At 36.5% G+C, this 16,097-nt stretch overlaps 1 protein-coding gene across 8 annotated transcripts in view; it reads right to left on the reverse strand.

Annotated features, from left to right (window-relative positions):
• The window catches only part of LOC588892 (anion exchange protein 2), a 65,377-nt gene that overhangs the window by 18,985 nt on the left and 30,295 nt on the right, over positions 1 to 16,097 (reverse strand). For 3 of the 8 annotated variants that reach the window (XM_030974798.1, XM_030974797.1, XM_030974799.1), the window contains exons 4-5: positions 5,822 to 6,033; positions 501 to 586 (exon numbers count right to left, since the gene is read on the reverse strand). In XM_030974798.1, the coding sequence (XP_030830658.1) occupies positions 501 to 586; positions 5,822 to 6,033 (298 nt within the window). Of the gene's footprint in view, positions 1 to 500; positions 587 to 1,400; positions 1,549 to 2,794; positions 2,963 to 3,684; positions 4,200 to 5,821; positions 6,034 to 9,645; positions 9,960 to 16,097 lie in introns of those variants that run through there. The other 5 variants (XM_030974802.1, XM_030974800.1, XM_030974803.1 and 2 more) reach the window with 5 other exon arrangements.

A 16,097-nucleotide genomic window follows, 5' to 3' on the forward strand; every position in this document is an offset into this window, starting at 1 on the left:
AATAAGTGGCAAGTATTGTTCTTTTCAGTTTAAATGCGTTGTGGTTCTAAATAAAGAAAATTCTAAAAAGAAGTTGTGTGTGAGAGCCATCATTTTATAGGGGGAAGTCAACCCTGATATCATAATTGGGTCAATGTGAGTGTTGAGAAAAGTCTGATAGAGAATATGAAAGTGTTGATATTTTATGGTTATGACGACTGATACCAAAATGTAAAGTATAGAAAATTCATGAATTTGCATTTTTCTCAAAAGTAATAATTTTATCATACTTTTGCCCTAGATGTATTATTTGATATAAATGTTCAAAAGTCCTCTATGAGTCTTTTTTTAGTGACAACCGAATAGAGAAAAAGTTTTATGATGTTTTTGTTTTTCTTCTACACAAAGCAGATTATTGAAATAGATACATATATAAAATACAATCCAATTTCAGATTTTTAAAAGATGCATAAATAAAGTTTAAAAAACATAAAAATAAAATTGGGAGTTGGAAGGCTTACCTCATGAGGTTCATGTGCTCTCTTGAAATTGATAGGAAACCTCTCTTGAGTGACATTAAAATTACCTCTCCTCCTTCCACTGTAGCCTGCAAAAGAAAAACAAGGGGAACAAAATCATTAGAATTAAACCACTTTTATGCCTGCCTTATTCATATTTGAGCATTTCCAATAATGTCCCACGTCACCAACATTCATCAACAGATGTTATTAGGTATGGCTTGCTGAAAGCCTAGCTGTCATGTCTCATGTCATCATTGAGTTCTATTAAACCTTCAAAAGGAGTCTTGTCGATATTAGACTCTGTGGTCCATGATATGAGTTTCACCATATTCAGCAGAGACAGATCACTTTGATCCTAGTCCTACTTTTAAGTATTGAAGTTAGTATATGTTGCCTAACGCCGAAAATGTGGATATCACTTCCAAAACCTAGGACACAGGACTTTGCAGGATAAAGTATTGCATTTTGTTCCAATACCAACAGGCAACAGATCATGTTGTCAATCACAATTTACATGAGATACATGTAGCAGAGTCACCTTGTATTTCAACTTCTAACGCAAATATAGGCGACACAAAGGATTGCCCCAAGTGGTGCAGAAAGCAAATATGGTAATGCTTTTTTTTCTTTTTCTTTTTTCAAGATTTAGTTTCCACTGAAATTAGGGCAAAAGTTGTTTGGAGTTGATGCATTCAACACAGTACCATACAAACAAATCCACATCAAGATAGCTTTAATACACGACTCGCAAACACACGCCCTATTAGAGAATTCAATAGATGCTAGCTGGTCTCCAATAGCATAAACATTGAACTACTGATTCTCTCGATCCTAAAGGGTCAATCTAGGATCCACCAATTCCACTCCAGCAGGCAAATGGTCAATTTCTTTCAAGAATACCTTCTTCTGCCGAGAGCAAGCGTCGTCTCATCCTTGTCCAATAGAGTTTTCCACTTGAAAATAATCTCTACTTTGAATAAATTTCCCTTCCCATCAAAACCTCATTCATCTGTGCATCCGACCTAAACTTATGTAGTGTTCTTCCAATGTCCAACAATATAATGAAACATCTAATGACGAACTAGTGGTTACCTGTTTTTTCAATGATCATTATTTTGTAAACTTGCTTATCTAAATTGCATAACTGTTTCCCCTAACCAAGGAGACACACAGGAAATTTGATCTGGTCTGATTACAGTTTCAATTTTGTTTTGAGTCAGATGTTGATAATATACAATAAACATTGTAGCACTTCATGAGAAAACATATAACAGAGCAGAATATCTCCCAGACAACAGAGAACAGTTTTGCTATGTCATCCCCACCCCTTCCCTTGAAAATGACTAATATACTGAACGTGAATTCCATGAAAGGAATAAAAAAAGAAAAACAAACAGCCATTTCTATTTCCTTTCGGGATTGATAAAGTACTTCATTTTACTTTTATAGCAGTATCTTCTGAAGAATCTAATGGGTAAAGCCTGAAAGAGTACAATACTGTACAATTTCAACTTACAACAGCTCCAACTCGAGGGATACCACAGAAGCCCTGTCAAGATGCTTGCAGACATTTCAAAATATACATAATCTTCGCGGAAGAGGTACGGTACACCATGTGTAAAGTCCTAGAAGGACTAAGGAAAGTGGATAGAAATAGAAGTGAAATGGAAAGGCGAGAAAGTGGAGGTTGGAAGGAAGAGTATCTTTCGGAAGTGAGTATAGTCCTGAAAAGGACTGTAAAGTGACTCCTGAAGACGGACAGTCAACCTGTCCGAAACGTCGAGTCTACTCTCCTACTCCTGCTCTGCAACTCTACTCGCCGACTCAAGCCAGCTTCGCTAACCTACTCAACTCTCCAACTCAATCCAGTCTTCTACTCAAACCTCTCATGCTGTCTACAACTTTCTGGTTTACAGTCCTTTTCAGGACTATACTCACTTCCGAAAGATACTCTTCCTTCCAACCTCCACTTTCTCGCCTTTCCATTTCACTTCTATTTCTATCCACTTTCCTTAGTCCTTCTAGGACTTTACACATGGTGTACCGTAAACCTCTTCCGCGATTGTTCATACCACCATGCAAACCTTCAAACATCATCTGATACATAATCTTACCTCTATTTCACACAAATTTTGCTAACTGGTGAGAAAAACCAACATTTAACTAGTAGTTCATTTTCTCTAAATCAACCCATTGCCTACAGGAAAAAAAGTGTTTCATGTAATAGGCTGAAAAGTAATCAGTAGTCAACTCAACGAGTTAAAAAGAATGAAACACGTTACTTTTCAACATACCTTGTGACAGTAACTGGTACTGTTTCATTGCTTTCAAGCTTGAAACATGAAATAATTTCTTATTAATTGCTCCTTTCAAATTGATAATGTACTTTATCTCTTTCCTTTGATATCCAAGAGATAATGAGGATACTCCTCCTCATGACCACCATGATTCAACCAAATACCTCATAGCGTTGGCAATCTTGCACTGTGCTTGAATAAGGGTGACCATTCTTGTACAATTTCCTTCCAAAATGCAATGTTGTAAAACAGAAACGGTATATGTACATGTACAAAACAATTTTGATTTCCTCTGTTCAGCTTGGGAACAGGAAGTCAGAGCTTGCCTGGGCAAGAATCAATTTCATTTTCGTAATTAAGCCATAAATTGTATCCTTGATCTCTTCAGCAACTAGCAAAAGAGAAACATACATGTAGTTTCCTCAATATCACATCTACTGAGCGTAAAATTCTGTTTTAATATGTTGAACAGTTAAATACAGTGTGAACTGTGATGGCATTGTATTAGCCCAGCATCACATCATGATTGTGTTGTGAGAGGTAAAAAGCAAGCAACACAATGGATGTACTTGTACTTTACACATTTTTTATAAAAACTTGAAAACTAAATTCAGTCTAAAAAATAATAATCTCATTCAAAAATATGCAAGCATATTAACTTGGCCTCACTATTTGGACATTATTGAGTCAGCCCAGATTTGATTTAACTCCCTCCTCCCACTTGCAAAACAGAAAATCGACACAACTGTTCACTTTTGAACACTCTAACATGACGACAATTTTGATGAGATAAAGAAACATTAGAAATCAAAACCACCATCTATCTCACTCTATGGTCATCCCAAGTTTGGTGGAGCCTTGCTGAACTACATATCATGTTGACTTACGTTGTTTCAGTTCGATTCCTTCCTGTTGCCAGGAACCATATCTGCTGTCTTTTTCTGGAAATTTTCTGGCATTTTCCTCTACATTCATTCTACTTCAGAGACTCTAGGCCTTCATAAGACTTGATACGTAGCAATTGATTAGTTGTTCTTGTTGCTGATGGTTTAAATTCGATTGTCTATCCCTGATTTATTTTCACCAGGATTTTCATCAGGGTATATCGAAATACAAATATGCCGAAGTTATATGCTCTCAAAAGTTTTTGAACATCACTAGGCCAGGACAACTGTCACACTTCATTGCAAGAATGATATCTTTGGATTCTTCAAGCAGAGACCGAAGTATGCCAAGTATGCCAAATGTAAAATCACCATTTCACCATTTCCAGTGAAAAGCTATTGGAATTAACTGAACTGTCTGCTTGAGGCCACTCATGAATCGGTTCTAGAATGGATCCATGCACAAAGATAATGGAACCAAGGGAAATTGCCTTCTTGTATGCCACCCACAAATCAAAAGAAAGGCTACTGGAAGTGGAACCAAGCACAGACACTGCCTTCTTGACGGCCTCGACGAATCAGTTCCAGAGAGGATCCAAACTCAAAGTTCCGGGAACCATATGTGCATTGACTTCTTGCCGTCATTCCTGAAACAGTTCCACAGTGGGTCTCGGTTCAAAGCTACTCAAAGTCTCAAATGCACTGCGTTCACATAACTAATTTATTAATCCTTCTTTGTCAAGTAGCCACATTCATGAAACTAACAATGCATGATTACATACAAATAGCAGGTACTTCCACAGGCTGAAACATTTCCAGTACATACCAGCAACTTATTCATCAAACGAATCTAATCCGCAAACAAATGCTGATTTACAATTCAATAGAGACTATAGTACATGTAGTACCTGATCTGTGGACTCTACCCACAGCTTTGGATAAAGGAGGAAAAAACTGATAAAATCCCCTCAATTAATGTTCCACTGAAATAAAGAAGTTGAGCCAAAATAAACACATCTGTATGTGCTACCTCAAATATGTCACATGATAATAACGGCATTCAAGCCCAATGCTCAATTATATCTGAACAATGCAAGTATATTCACCATGAACAGCGACATAATCAAAACATGTTCGAGAGCTTTTGTTTAAAGGTAATACAAAGTTTTTGGAAATTTTGAAAATTGGGTGGATAGTAATTCTTTACAATTTTGATATATTTGGATGCCCCTGTGGATGTATTATAAGCTCTAGAAAATTAAGCCCCTAAAACACTTCTGCTTTCAAGAAAAATTTAATATACAAATTTACCGGTGCTCCCGGTAAATTTTGATAAATTTCAAATAGCGTCTACGGCCGTACAATGGTAGCTGCGACGATGAAAATCTCAGAATATGTATTTGTGATATATAATTTCCAAACGGAAATAGCAAATCGGTCGATTTTAGTCAAGAAATTGTTTTATAGCTTAATAAAGGGAGCTACCGGTATACAGGCTTGCATATGCTTCCAATATGTTTATTTGAACCAATTTCTTGACCCCATACCAAAACTTTGTAGTACCTTTAATCTCGAACTGTAGTTTTACTGACTACACTGGTTATTGTCAATTCACAAGTGGTTTCACTTCACTGATCATGGTTGGTATTGTATTCGCCCGCTCTCAAGGAAAAATATTGGTTGTACTATTAGCTGTTTGTTATTTGGGAGGTTTGTGTATTGTGTTTCTTCTCTCAGTCATACATACTAGAGTAAAAGCATGAGGAGAGAGAGAGAGAGAGAGAGAGAGAGAGAGAGAGAGAGAAATAGAGAAAGAAAAGAATGAGAGATAAAGAGGAGTAGCGAAAAAAAAGAAAGAGAAATGAGCGGAGGAAATAAACAGAAAAAAGGGAGAAGGAGGGTTTAGAAACTGGAATTTTTACATCAAATTTCGAAAAATTCATGAAACTATTCTTTGTGTTGAAACTGCCGCCTTCAATGATAAAAAATTTCTGATCATAAAATCAACTACTTACACCACATAACCTGCTTTTCTTTATATTAATAAATGTGACCTATGATTTAATATTAAGATACCAAGTAAAAGTGGTTAACTATATTCCTTGAAATTGTTTTAAATATAAAAGCTGCATGTACTCACCATTCTCATTAAGATCATCTCTTCCGCTATCCACCTTATCGCCTTCCTCTTCGGACTCTTCATCGTCCCCGATCCGAATCTGCACCTTGGGCCGGCCGTCGTCCCGCTTCTTGTACTTCCGTGAGGTTGGGGGCGTTCCCTCCTCCTTGACCATGTCCAGAGCCAGCTGGACATGCCGGGTGGGGTCATGGGGTCGCGACTTCTTACGTAAGCTGTCAAGTTGAAGAGAGAGAAGAGAGGGGAGGAGAGGTCCCGGGGTGAAATAGTCAATATTTAATCTTGACATTTTGACAAAGTCTGCGGAAATTGTCAAAAAGTTGTGGTTTCAATTGTAGTTCTGCAAGGTCTAGTTATGTGGCCTCAAACAAAGAGAAATGGTTGATCCAGCAGCGTCTAGTTCCGGACGATGACACCAGTATCCTCACAAAGAGCGACATCATCAACAAAAATGGATGAATTTAGGGAATGTAACTTCAATGTCCACTAACATTTGAATAGTCAAAGAAAAGTAATTTTCTTCCTGTTTCCTTTAGACACAACACTTCTTCCTATGTTAAATGTTTGTAGACCAAATCTTCTGAAATGTGGACTCCCAAACATGATTCATGTGCACGTTAAAGAATATAACGGCTCCGTGACTACTAAAACAATGTACAATTTGCAACTTTTATTCGATCAGTAAAGGAAAGACGGTTTCATATCGATGCTTACGTGAGCTGCTCATCTTAAAAGCAAACAATATTTCTAGCAAATAGCAGCTATACAACTTTATTTTGCAATATATGTGAAATCTTTATAGGGGGTTCATAAATTTCTATTCCTAGTCTAGATCGTTATGACTTTGGACTTTGCAATTTATGATGACAATACCAAAGGACAGAAAGAGTTCAAATTATATGTTGTCTCGCTAAATACCTGTTTAATAGGGGAGTGATAAAATTAATGCCCAATAAGTAGATTTATTGGGTGTAATAAGTTGCTGTTTTTCTATTTTTTTTACAACCTTATTCCAGTTCACCTTGAAAATAAAGGAGTTACTAGAATAATGATGAATTTATAATGTATAATTGATCTATAATTATCAGTTAAACAATAAATTATCATTTGGCTATACTCGCAATTAAACTCATTATGTGCAGAATTTACAATCATGAGGGCCTATTATTTATGTCAAAATCCCTCCATATAGTTTCTTGAGAGGCAGAAGGGTATTAAGTCAATTTAAAGTGGTAAAAGTCAACACCGTTCTGGCTCTCAACTCAGATGTTGATATACTTGCAGTTTCTAGTTGATAATGGACATTGCTGATCTTACTAAATTACACTTCATGTGTACATCGTAAACTTAAAGTGACCAAGGGCTCCACATTATCTTTTTTTTATAGGGAGTCCAGACTTAATTTTGTTGACTAAATCCAAAATCTGATATAATTTGTATAAAATAATTTTGGAGTTCTTGACTTAGATTCTGGGTAGCCTTGTATCAAGGGCACCTGTTAGTATCTAGCCATGAGTGACTAGCTTCTATATTAAACTTTCATTTTTTTTTTAAAGGTAGCATCAAACTAAAAAGCAAATTTCTTATTTCTTATGGTGAAAATGGACATTTTCACTGTATTTTAAGTTAACCCTAAAAAGGCCGGGCTATTTGAGGTCTTAGTACGGCCAGGGGGGGGCCATTGCCCCCCCCCCTTAAGATCTCGGCCGCACAGCGGCCGATCGCCGCGAAAATTTGAACACATGTCAAGTGAAGTGTATAGAATAATATGATAATTTCAATTTTTTGAAAAAATCACTCATTTGCATATTTATGGTAATTTATGCAAATAAAGTCATGAAAATCATATTTTTACCCATAAATCATGTATTATTCATATTTAAGCATTCTTTTTCACTACTTTTATTCATTAGACCATTCTGAATAATAATACGACAAAAAAATTTGGAAGTGCCAGCTTATTCCGTATGTTATCCCTTGTTTTGATAATTTCTTATGTATTTCATTGTTTTTTTAACTGATGTATTCCATAGTTTTTGTTGTTTTATTTCATTTCTTACTACAATTAACTATTTTGACTCCCAAAACAACTACCTAAACTTTAAACAAGACCCAATAACCCATGTTTGATCTGTTTTTAGGAAAAATGACTTTTCCATGTTTTGTACACAAATCACGAAAATGAGTGATTTTCTGGCTGACATGCAAAGACAAAAGGTCACGTGACCTTGTAGCCGTAGGTCCGATTTTCAAAAAAATTATTTTAAAAGTTGCGCAAGACTGGAAAGAAATAAAGTCAGCGAGCGGTGGGGCGCCATCCATATGCGTTCCCGAGCATTTAGAAAAATCGTGGAGGGGGGGCATAATGCCCCCCTCCCCCTGCCTTATTAGGGTTAAAGCAAGGAACAAATGGACAAAATCTGAAAAATTAAGAATCCAAATTGAAAAGACAGGTATACAGTACAGGTCTACTGCATCCTACAGCTTCACCTGAATGTAATTAATTTGTAAATATCACCTTGTGTCAAGCATATGTTATTGATCCATATTCCAAGTGCACAGCTGCTGTCAGTTTATAAAGTAAATTTACAGAACGTAATTTAAAGGCCATAAGTCATCTTTCACTAAATGATCATGTTCACCTTTATGACATATTCGCAAAGTTACATATATGGGAAAGGTCGAGGTAAATTCAATGAGTTAGAAGCTAATGTCTAAAATTAGTATTTTAAAATCAAATGCAAATTAGCAGTTCCGTGATAACGACCTCTCCCATTTGCTTTGTACCTACTGTAACAAAAATCTCAATTCATACACATACAAAATAACAATTTACACAAAATATAGTGCACCTTAGATATATTTTTTACACAACCCCTGTGTGAAACAGATCCAATACTTCATCAACAAATAAGGAAATAGAAATAATTCCTGATAATGTGTGTTTCATTCAATACAGGTAATAACCCCTAAAGAGGAGTCGACAGGGTGGTGTCGAACCCTGCCTGCACACCCATTTACACTATGAATATGACTGACAAAGAAAGCGGACAAAATATACAGTTCCTCAGGTAGACAAAGGAACAGGTGTCACATGCATATCCTTTTTACATAATAGCAGTGAAGGGATGTTCCTTTATCTACCTGAGGAACTGTATATTTTGTCCGCTTTCTTTGTTCGTCATATTCATAGTGTTAGCTATGCTCCCAAATGTGATGAAAAAGATCACTTTATAACAACTTTTTTCATTCTTAATTCTGTCAGAATATTGTTTGTTTACACTCTCTCTTCTCCAGACACTATCCACCAAAATACACAAATCATAAATTCTTGAGCGCTGCACCTATTTATAGAAACAAGCAAGTAGTCTGAAGGACAAAGACCATATTCAATTAGTGAGATGTGGCAAGATCTAAGTAAAGGTTGAGATGTCAAAAGGAACTGCAATAACACAAAAACAATCTTACAACAAATTACAGGTTGTTGGCATATGCTTAATTAAAGATCTTCGTGAAATAATCATAAATCTTGGAATGAGAGAGAGAGAGAGAATGGGAGGGGGGGGGGGGGTTATAGGCAGATAAAAAGCCAGACAGAGATACACATATTGACAAACAAGAATAGTGTGCACATGTGATTACAGTAAAGACAATTAAAACCAAGCTAATCAACATGGATACCATACAAATCTGATATAGGGAGAGGAAAATAGATATACAAGTATATAAGGTGAAGCACTAGTGCTGAATGAATGCCATTACAAATGCAGGTACCAAGTTATCTGACCTCGCCTTTACCACTACAAACAACATATTATCACACTTACTAAACACGATCATCCATCATCATCCAGACCTGTCAGAAAGTGAAACCATTCCAAGCCAATTCATTCACTATATCCTTCCAGACAGCTCATAAAATGTTTAATATCAGCCGTATTCCTCATCCATATTTCTCAGTGATATCTCTCTTCCACCAGTATAAACAAACATGTGCAAGTGCTATGACTCTGTATTGTTGTGCTGTGTGCAGCTCTCCCGCACTCCCACGAGTACCAGTTTGTGAATTTATAATACTGTGTATACTTCTAAGGAACAGCAAATCGGTACAAACAACACACGCATGTGCTTATTGTTGTGGGTATCTCCCCAGCTGGATAAGTGCAGGGTCAATGCATTGTGATGGCTAGGGAATGCTTAGTCTGACAAATTCAGACCTTGCTTGGGATATTTTGAAACTGTTTCCAGCCCTCTTCTAGCCTTTTGACAAGGCCTTGTGACTCTGGCTAAGCGGCTGAGATGAGTCTAGATACCCGGAGTGAACGCGCGACCGAGTGACGAATGTCACGAGGCCTTTTGGAAAGTAGGTGTCACTGCTCTGCATGAATTATTCATAGATACATATTAGCATGCCAATACGCCTACTTTGGATTTATTGACCATCATAACGGCGATCTCCCAGTTGGCTTCGTTCGTGATTCGTTCCATGTAGAGGTCAGTGGTCTTAGCACGTACGTAATAGTTCATAGTAGGTCCATGTTCGTACTACGTAGAGTTTATTGTGTGAGTGTGTATGTGCGATGGATACTATATGCTGACGTCGTGCGAGGATACGTTCGCTGATTGGACGATCTATTTTCTGAAGCGATTTCCAGTCGGAAACAATGGTTAACATAAGAAATCCAAACCAAATTGATAAAGGCTACTTGGAAGGGCTTCTCGCTCTCTCGTTCACTTGGGTTTTCACGATTAGTCTCGTTTTAGTCGCTCGGCGTCTATCAGACAAGTGGCCTTGTTTAAAGGCTAGCCCTCTTCCTGCATTGGTATGCCATGTTGTAATTTTTCAATGACCTAACTTCCTAATTCTCTGATTATCATTTCCTAAATTGATCAGGAACAGGATAGCTGTGTTATTACAAGGACATGTACCTTATTATCTTTTTTTCAGGAAATGAAAGAGGACTCGATGTGCCAGTAGAAATATTTAGGTATTTAACCCCCTGTCCACACACAACATTTTCCGTGATTAGCTATACCGTTTCGCGATAGTTTTACGATGAAATTGTGTGTGTGGACGCTCACTAACGATACATCGTATAACGAAACTAGTCTACCGAAACGCAGGTTTGGGCATCGTTTCGAACTGAAACTCAATAAAGAATCATGCCTAATCACGCCTAATCACGGAAAATGTTGTGTGTGGACAGGGGGAGTGTAGTACGTGTAACTAACTGGGCGGGGCTTAACGTGACCTCGAGTGAAAGGAGACCAGACTGTAGAGTTCAGGATTACTTTCTTCTGTTTATGGACATCCTTGAATTGATACGATGATTATTTATATGACCTTTCTTGTGTGTGGACACTTTGAAATTTATACTATGATTCTTTATACGACGTTTCGTTATAGAGTTTTGGGATAAATTGTTTTGTGTGTGGACACGCTGTAAGTTTACCTAAGCAATTTATTTTCTTCTTTTACTTGCATGCTATGACATTAGCGCCACTACTAGCTCCACCCAGACCCAGGACAGACAGATGTAAACAAATCTTTTTGGATACAACAAAATAATGATAAAAAAATGACTTTATAAGGAATACTAACAAAAACATCGATATGGATAAATCCTTCACAAGTTACTCTTTGAAACGTTGCTGGTGGGGTAGTCAGCCCTCTGCAGTACCTTAAAGGGCAATCCAACCCTTGTAATAAGTTGATTTGAATTAAAATAGAATGGCAAAAGTTTGAAATGAATCGGACCAATAGTAAAGAAGTTATGAATGTTTGAAATATGAGATCACCGTAAAGTCTATGCGAATCTCAAATTGGTAGTTCGTCAATGGATTGTGACGTCAGACGTGGATAACTCTCCCATTTGCCATGTACAAAAATATCAATAATTTCTGTTTTTCTCATAAGTTCCTTCTCCCTTGGGGCACTACTCAAAATATATTATAGATAGCATATTATTATGGGTCCTCTAAAAATAATAGACCCTCCTGAGCAATGAATTTTTGACAAATTTAAATTTTAGTAATGTTATATGTTGGAAAAAATGGGAGAGTAGTCCAGCACTACATCACATTGACATTTAAACCGCTTCAGCCAATTTGAAGTGCCCATACATGTAGGTATAGTGATTACAACTTTCAAAAGGTCATAACTTTAGTCAGATTTAATTGAAACTTTCATCATTTTGCGGCTTCTCTGATTTTTATGCTTTCTTTTTAGAGCAGTTGTCTATTTGGGTAGGATTTCCCTTTAAGGAAAGAAAGGTCAATAATTCTGTATCCTTGTTGAAATTGATGAAGGATAATGACCTATGTCAGTAAAAGCAAAATTGACAGACTCTGATCTCATATCTCAAATTTCCTGTGCTTCCTAGAAAGTTAGGATGTGACCTGCCAGTGGCCAGGTCAGTTCATATGGAAATAATTTGGTCAGAGAAGAAGTGACCAATATTATTTAAGATCCTTAAAAAACAGGGATTTAATCTTTAACGATGTCATTCTTTTATTCTTTTTATTATAGTATGTAACATTACATTGTAACATTACAAAATCATAGTATGAAATTTTTAATCTGCTTTGGTGAAATGTGAAATGGTATCATCATGGTATCATCATTTTAGATCATTGCTCAGTTGATATCTCTAATCTATTCATTTGCTCTTAGAATAGGGTTGTTTATTTACATTTTTATGGGATTTAATTAATTGGTAAACTTTCATCAGTTTTCTTCCCCAAATGCTTTCTTTTCGAGTAGTTGTCTATTTGGGTCGGATTTCCCTTTAATATACATAGCTGTAAACTCAGGGTTCCATGTTGAGGTCAGAAAACCAACCCAGACGTAAATAAATGAGATCTATTGCAACAGATATCTAAATACACAAAACAACAACTACAGATTGGCCTTGAATCATTATTGACACTTTGACCCAAGTCCTTTGAATTTGACCAATCCGTAGTTGATACAATTAAAACAATAGGAAAGAAATGAAAAGGGGAAAAAGGGTATCTGTTAATATTTTTTGCTAACACTGCTCAGACAACAACTGAGAATAGGCAGCAAGGCTGAAATTAATCTAGTATTGTTATGTTTCTGTCTATAGATGGCGCTAGACATCATCCATACTAGCATGATAATTGAACTACAGTGTACTTCTTTCTGAAGTGGGATTAAGGCCAGTCAACATATGGGACAGTCATTCAAAAAATATTTTGATGGATCATGATGACAATGAAAAGATTGTTGTTATTGTATCATACGTGATCATATCACTTAGAATCTCACATGAATTCCTGTGTTATTTCATATGCTCCAATAACTTGAATAGAATTGAAATGGAAAAGGTGTTTAAACGTTTAACTTATATGCTGCAGAAGAAAGAAATATATACAGGAAGTGAGACAGACAGACAAATATAGAGTAGAGAGAGGGAGGGGAAGGGGAAGGGGAAGAGAGGGAATGGGGGAAGAGAGGGAATGGGAGAGAAAGCTAAAGAGAAATAGATAAAGATATACATAAAAAGAGAAAGAGAGCTCTATTACATGTTGATGAAAGCAGGTTTGAGATGCAAGAAATTGAAAATGACACCACAGCTCATTAAGTCTTTGAGATGGCTTCACTGAACTTCAAGTCAACCATCACATCCTGGTCTGAGTAAATACTTAGTGGTACATATTACCAATATGGGAATCACATTCATGGAGGCTACACCAGGAGGGGGATATAACCCCCCCCCCCCCCCCCCCCCCACTCTTCTCTCTGCCCATTTCAAAATCTAATGCTGGTGAATTTGGACATTAATATTTTAGCCTTATCACAAAAAAAATTTAAAAATTATCAACCTTTTCATTCTCTTTTCCCTTCTTTTATTTTCAAGCTAATGGCAAATTTGAAATGCGAGGACCCCCCCCCCCCCCTCTCCAAAAAAAAAAAGGTCTAGCAATACCTCTGTGTTTTAAGCATGGGTATCACATTTCCCACATCAGAACAAATGAAATTATGGTTGGCTGAACTTATGTTATCTCAGTGGTGGGATTTCCTTTAAAATAAAACCTTTGTCACAACTAAAATAATAATAATAGTGGGTTCTTGTATAGCATACGCAACACTCCTAGCTGGCGCTCCCAATTATTACCCTGACTACATGTATGTGATTGTATGAATTGAACAGAATTAATTACTATTGGTTTGGATTATATCTAACATATGCATGATTGCATCCCATTTAAATTCACACTACAACTACCTTATTTTTCTCTCTGTCTTTCTGTCTCTCTTTGTCACCCTGTCTACGTGTCTCTTTGTCACGCTGTCTACAATATGTCTCTATTCACAATTTTTCTTCTTTTCATTCATTATCTCTCAAAACAGAAAAAATTACTTGCCTTATAAATACGTGTTGCTATTTCCATAATATTTCTATTCACATCATTATTTTAACAGTGCTGACATGCAAAAAGGTTTTAAAAAATGGATCGTCTAATTGCAACATTTCCTGTAACATTTCCTTCCTATCATGATTGTAGAATATTGCTGACTTTCATGAAAGTGCAAGCATACCATTCATGATTCATGTTTGAGCTGTCCTTGCCATTTCCATACTTGGCTCGAAAAGTGGTTCTTTCGGTACAGTTTGGGGTGGAAAAGGTCATCAAAGCTCATGTGATATTCAGAACATCAGATCACATTCACTGAGCCGGCATGCTATTTTTTCCCACTCTTTCTTTCTCGACTCTCTCTCTATTTCTTTCATTTTTTCTTCAGCGGAAGTGTCTCATGGGATACAGCTTATTCTATTTCGATGAGCAGTCAACAATAAGTCTGGGATACCCCCCCCCCCTTAAAAAAAATAAGACTCGAAAATGTACAGTATACCCATGAAATGAACAACCCTTTTCAAAGAGCAAATGAAAAGATGAGAGATATCAACTGAGTAATGTATCTAAAATGATGATACCATTTCACATTTCATCAAAGCAGATTTAAAATTTAATTCTATGATTTATGTACTGTTACATACTATTAAAATGCAATAGTAAATAATAAAAGAATGACATCTTTAAAGATTAAATCCATGGTTTTAAGGATCGTAAATGATATTGGTCACTTCTTCTCTGACCAAATTAAGTCCAGATGAACTGACCTGGCCACTAGCAGGTCACATCCTAACTTTCTATATATATGAAGCACAGGAAATTTAAAATATGAGATCAGAGTCCTGTCAATTTTCTTCTTCTGACATCGGTCATTATCCTTCATCAATTTCAACAAGGATACAGAATTATTGAACTTTGATTGACTTGTTGATCTTTTATTGACCTATCTTTACTTAATAATAATAATAATAATAATTTGTTTAACCTGAGGGAAGTCTCCCCAGCCTTCTTGAAGGCCCTGCAATTGCCAAGTGCCAAAAAACACCTACATGTAGGAGTCGAGCGGCAACTGTAGATTAATGTCTTGCCAAAGGGTGTTAGTGCCAGGCTGGGATTCAAACACTCAACCCTTGGACTAAGAGTCAAGCGAATGAACCACTATACCATAGCACCTCCGACATAATCTTTATGACAGAATGAAACCTACAAGTGTTATCCATGTTTATGTAAATAAGGCCTTAAAAAAAGATCTTGTATTGCCCTTTGCGACCGACCCCAAAATCGTGAAATCCACGGTCGGCTTTAAAAAAATTAAAAAATTAAAATGTTTTTTAAGAAAAAAAATGTTTTAAAGCATTCAAAACTGAAAAATATCAGCCCAAAGAGGGAGTATTAAAAAAAAAAGTTTAAAAAAAAAATTAAAAAAAAAAAAAGATTTCCGATCGACCGACCTCGGCACCTGCAGGGCAATACAACATCTTTTTTTTAGGCCTAAGGTTACCGCGGTATTCAGTTTATTTCTGACTTTCATGTAAAACTGACCAACAGCCTTAAGATGACATTGAGAATCTTCTAGCAGGTCATCTGCTCAGTTTTCCTTCAAGTAAGGGAAATTGGGAATATGAGTTCAGAGGGTGTTTTTCCCCTATCTGCCAACCCTTATTATTCATATGTCCATCCCTCTACTATAAAATTGAAGAAACTGCTAGATTTTTTTCTTGCTCAAGAAGATGATTTACTTGGCCTCATTTTTGTTGGTGCGAACGTATTGAAATAGCTGTTGCCAGGGTGACAAGGAAGGTTCCTCAGAAGAAATTAATAAATTGAATTATGCATTATGACTATCAGTTTACCCCGCAATGACAACCAATTCGGGTATTAAATGGATTATCTTGCA

The sequence above is a fragment of the Strongylocentrotus purpuratus genome, unplaced genomic scaffold (genome assembly GCF_000002235.5).
Source record: "Strongylocentrotus purpuratus isolate Spur 01 unplaced genomic scaffold, Spur_5.0 spur5_scaffold_7, whole genome shotgun sequence".
Taxonomy (NCBI): domain Eukaryota; kingdom Metazoa; phylum Echinodermata; class Echinoidea; order Camarodonta; family Strongylocentrotidae; genus Strongylocentrotus; species Strongylocentrotus purpuratus.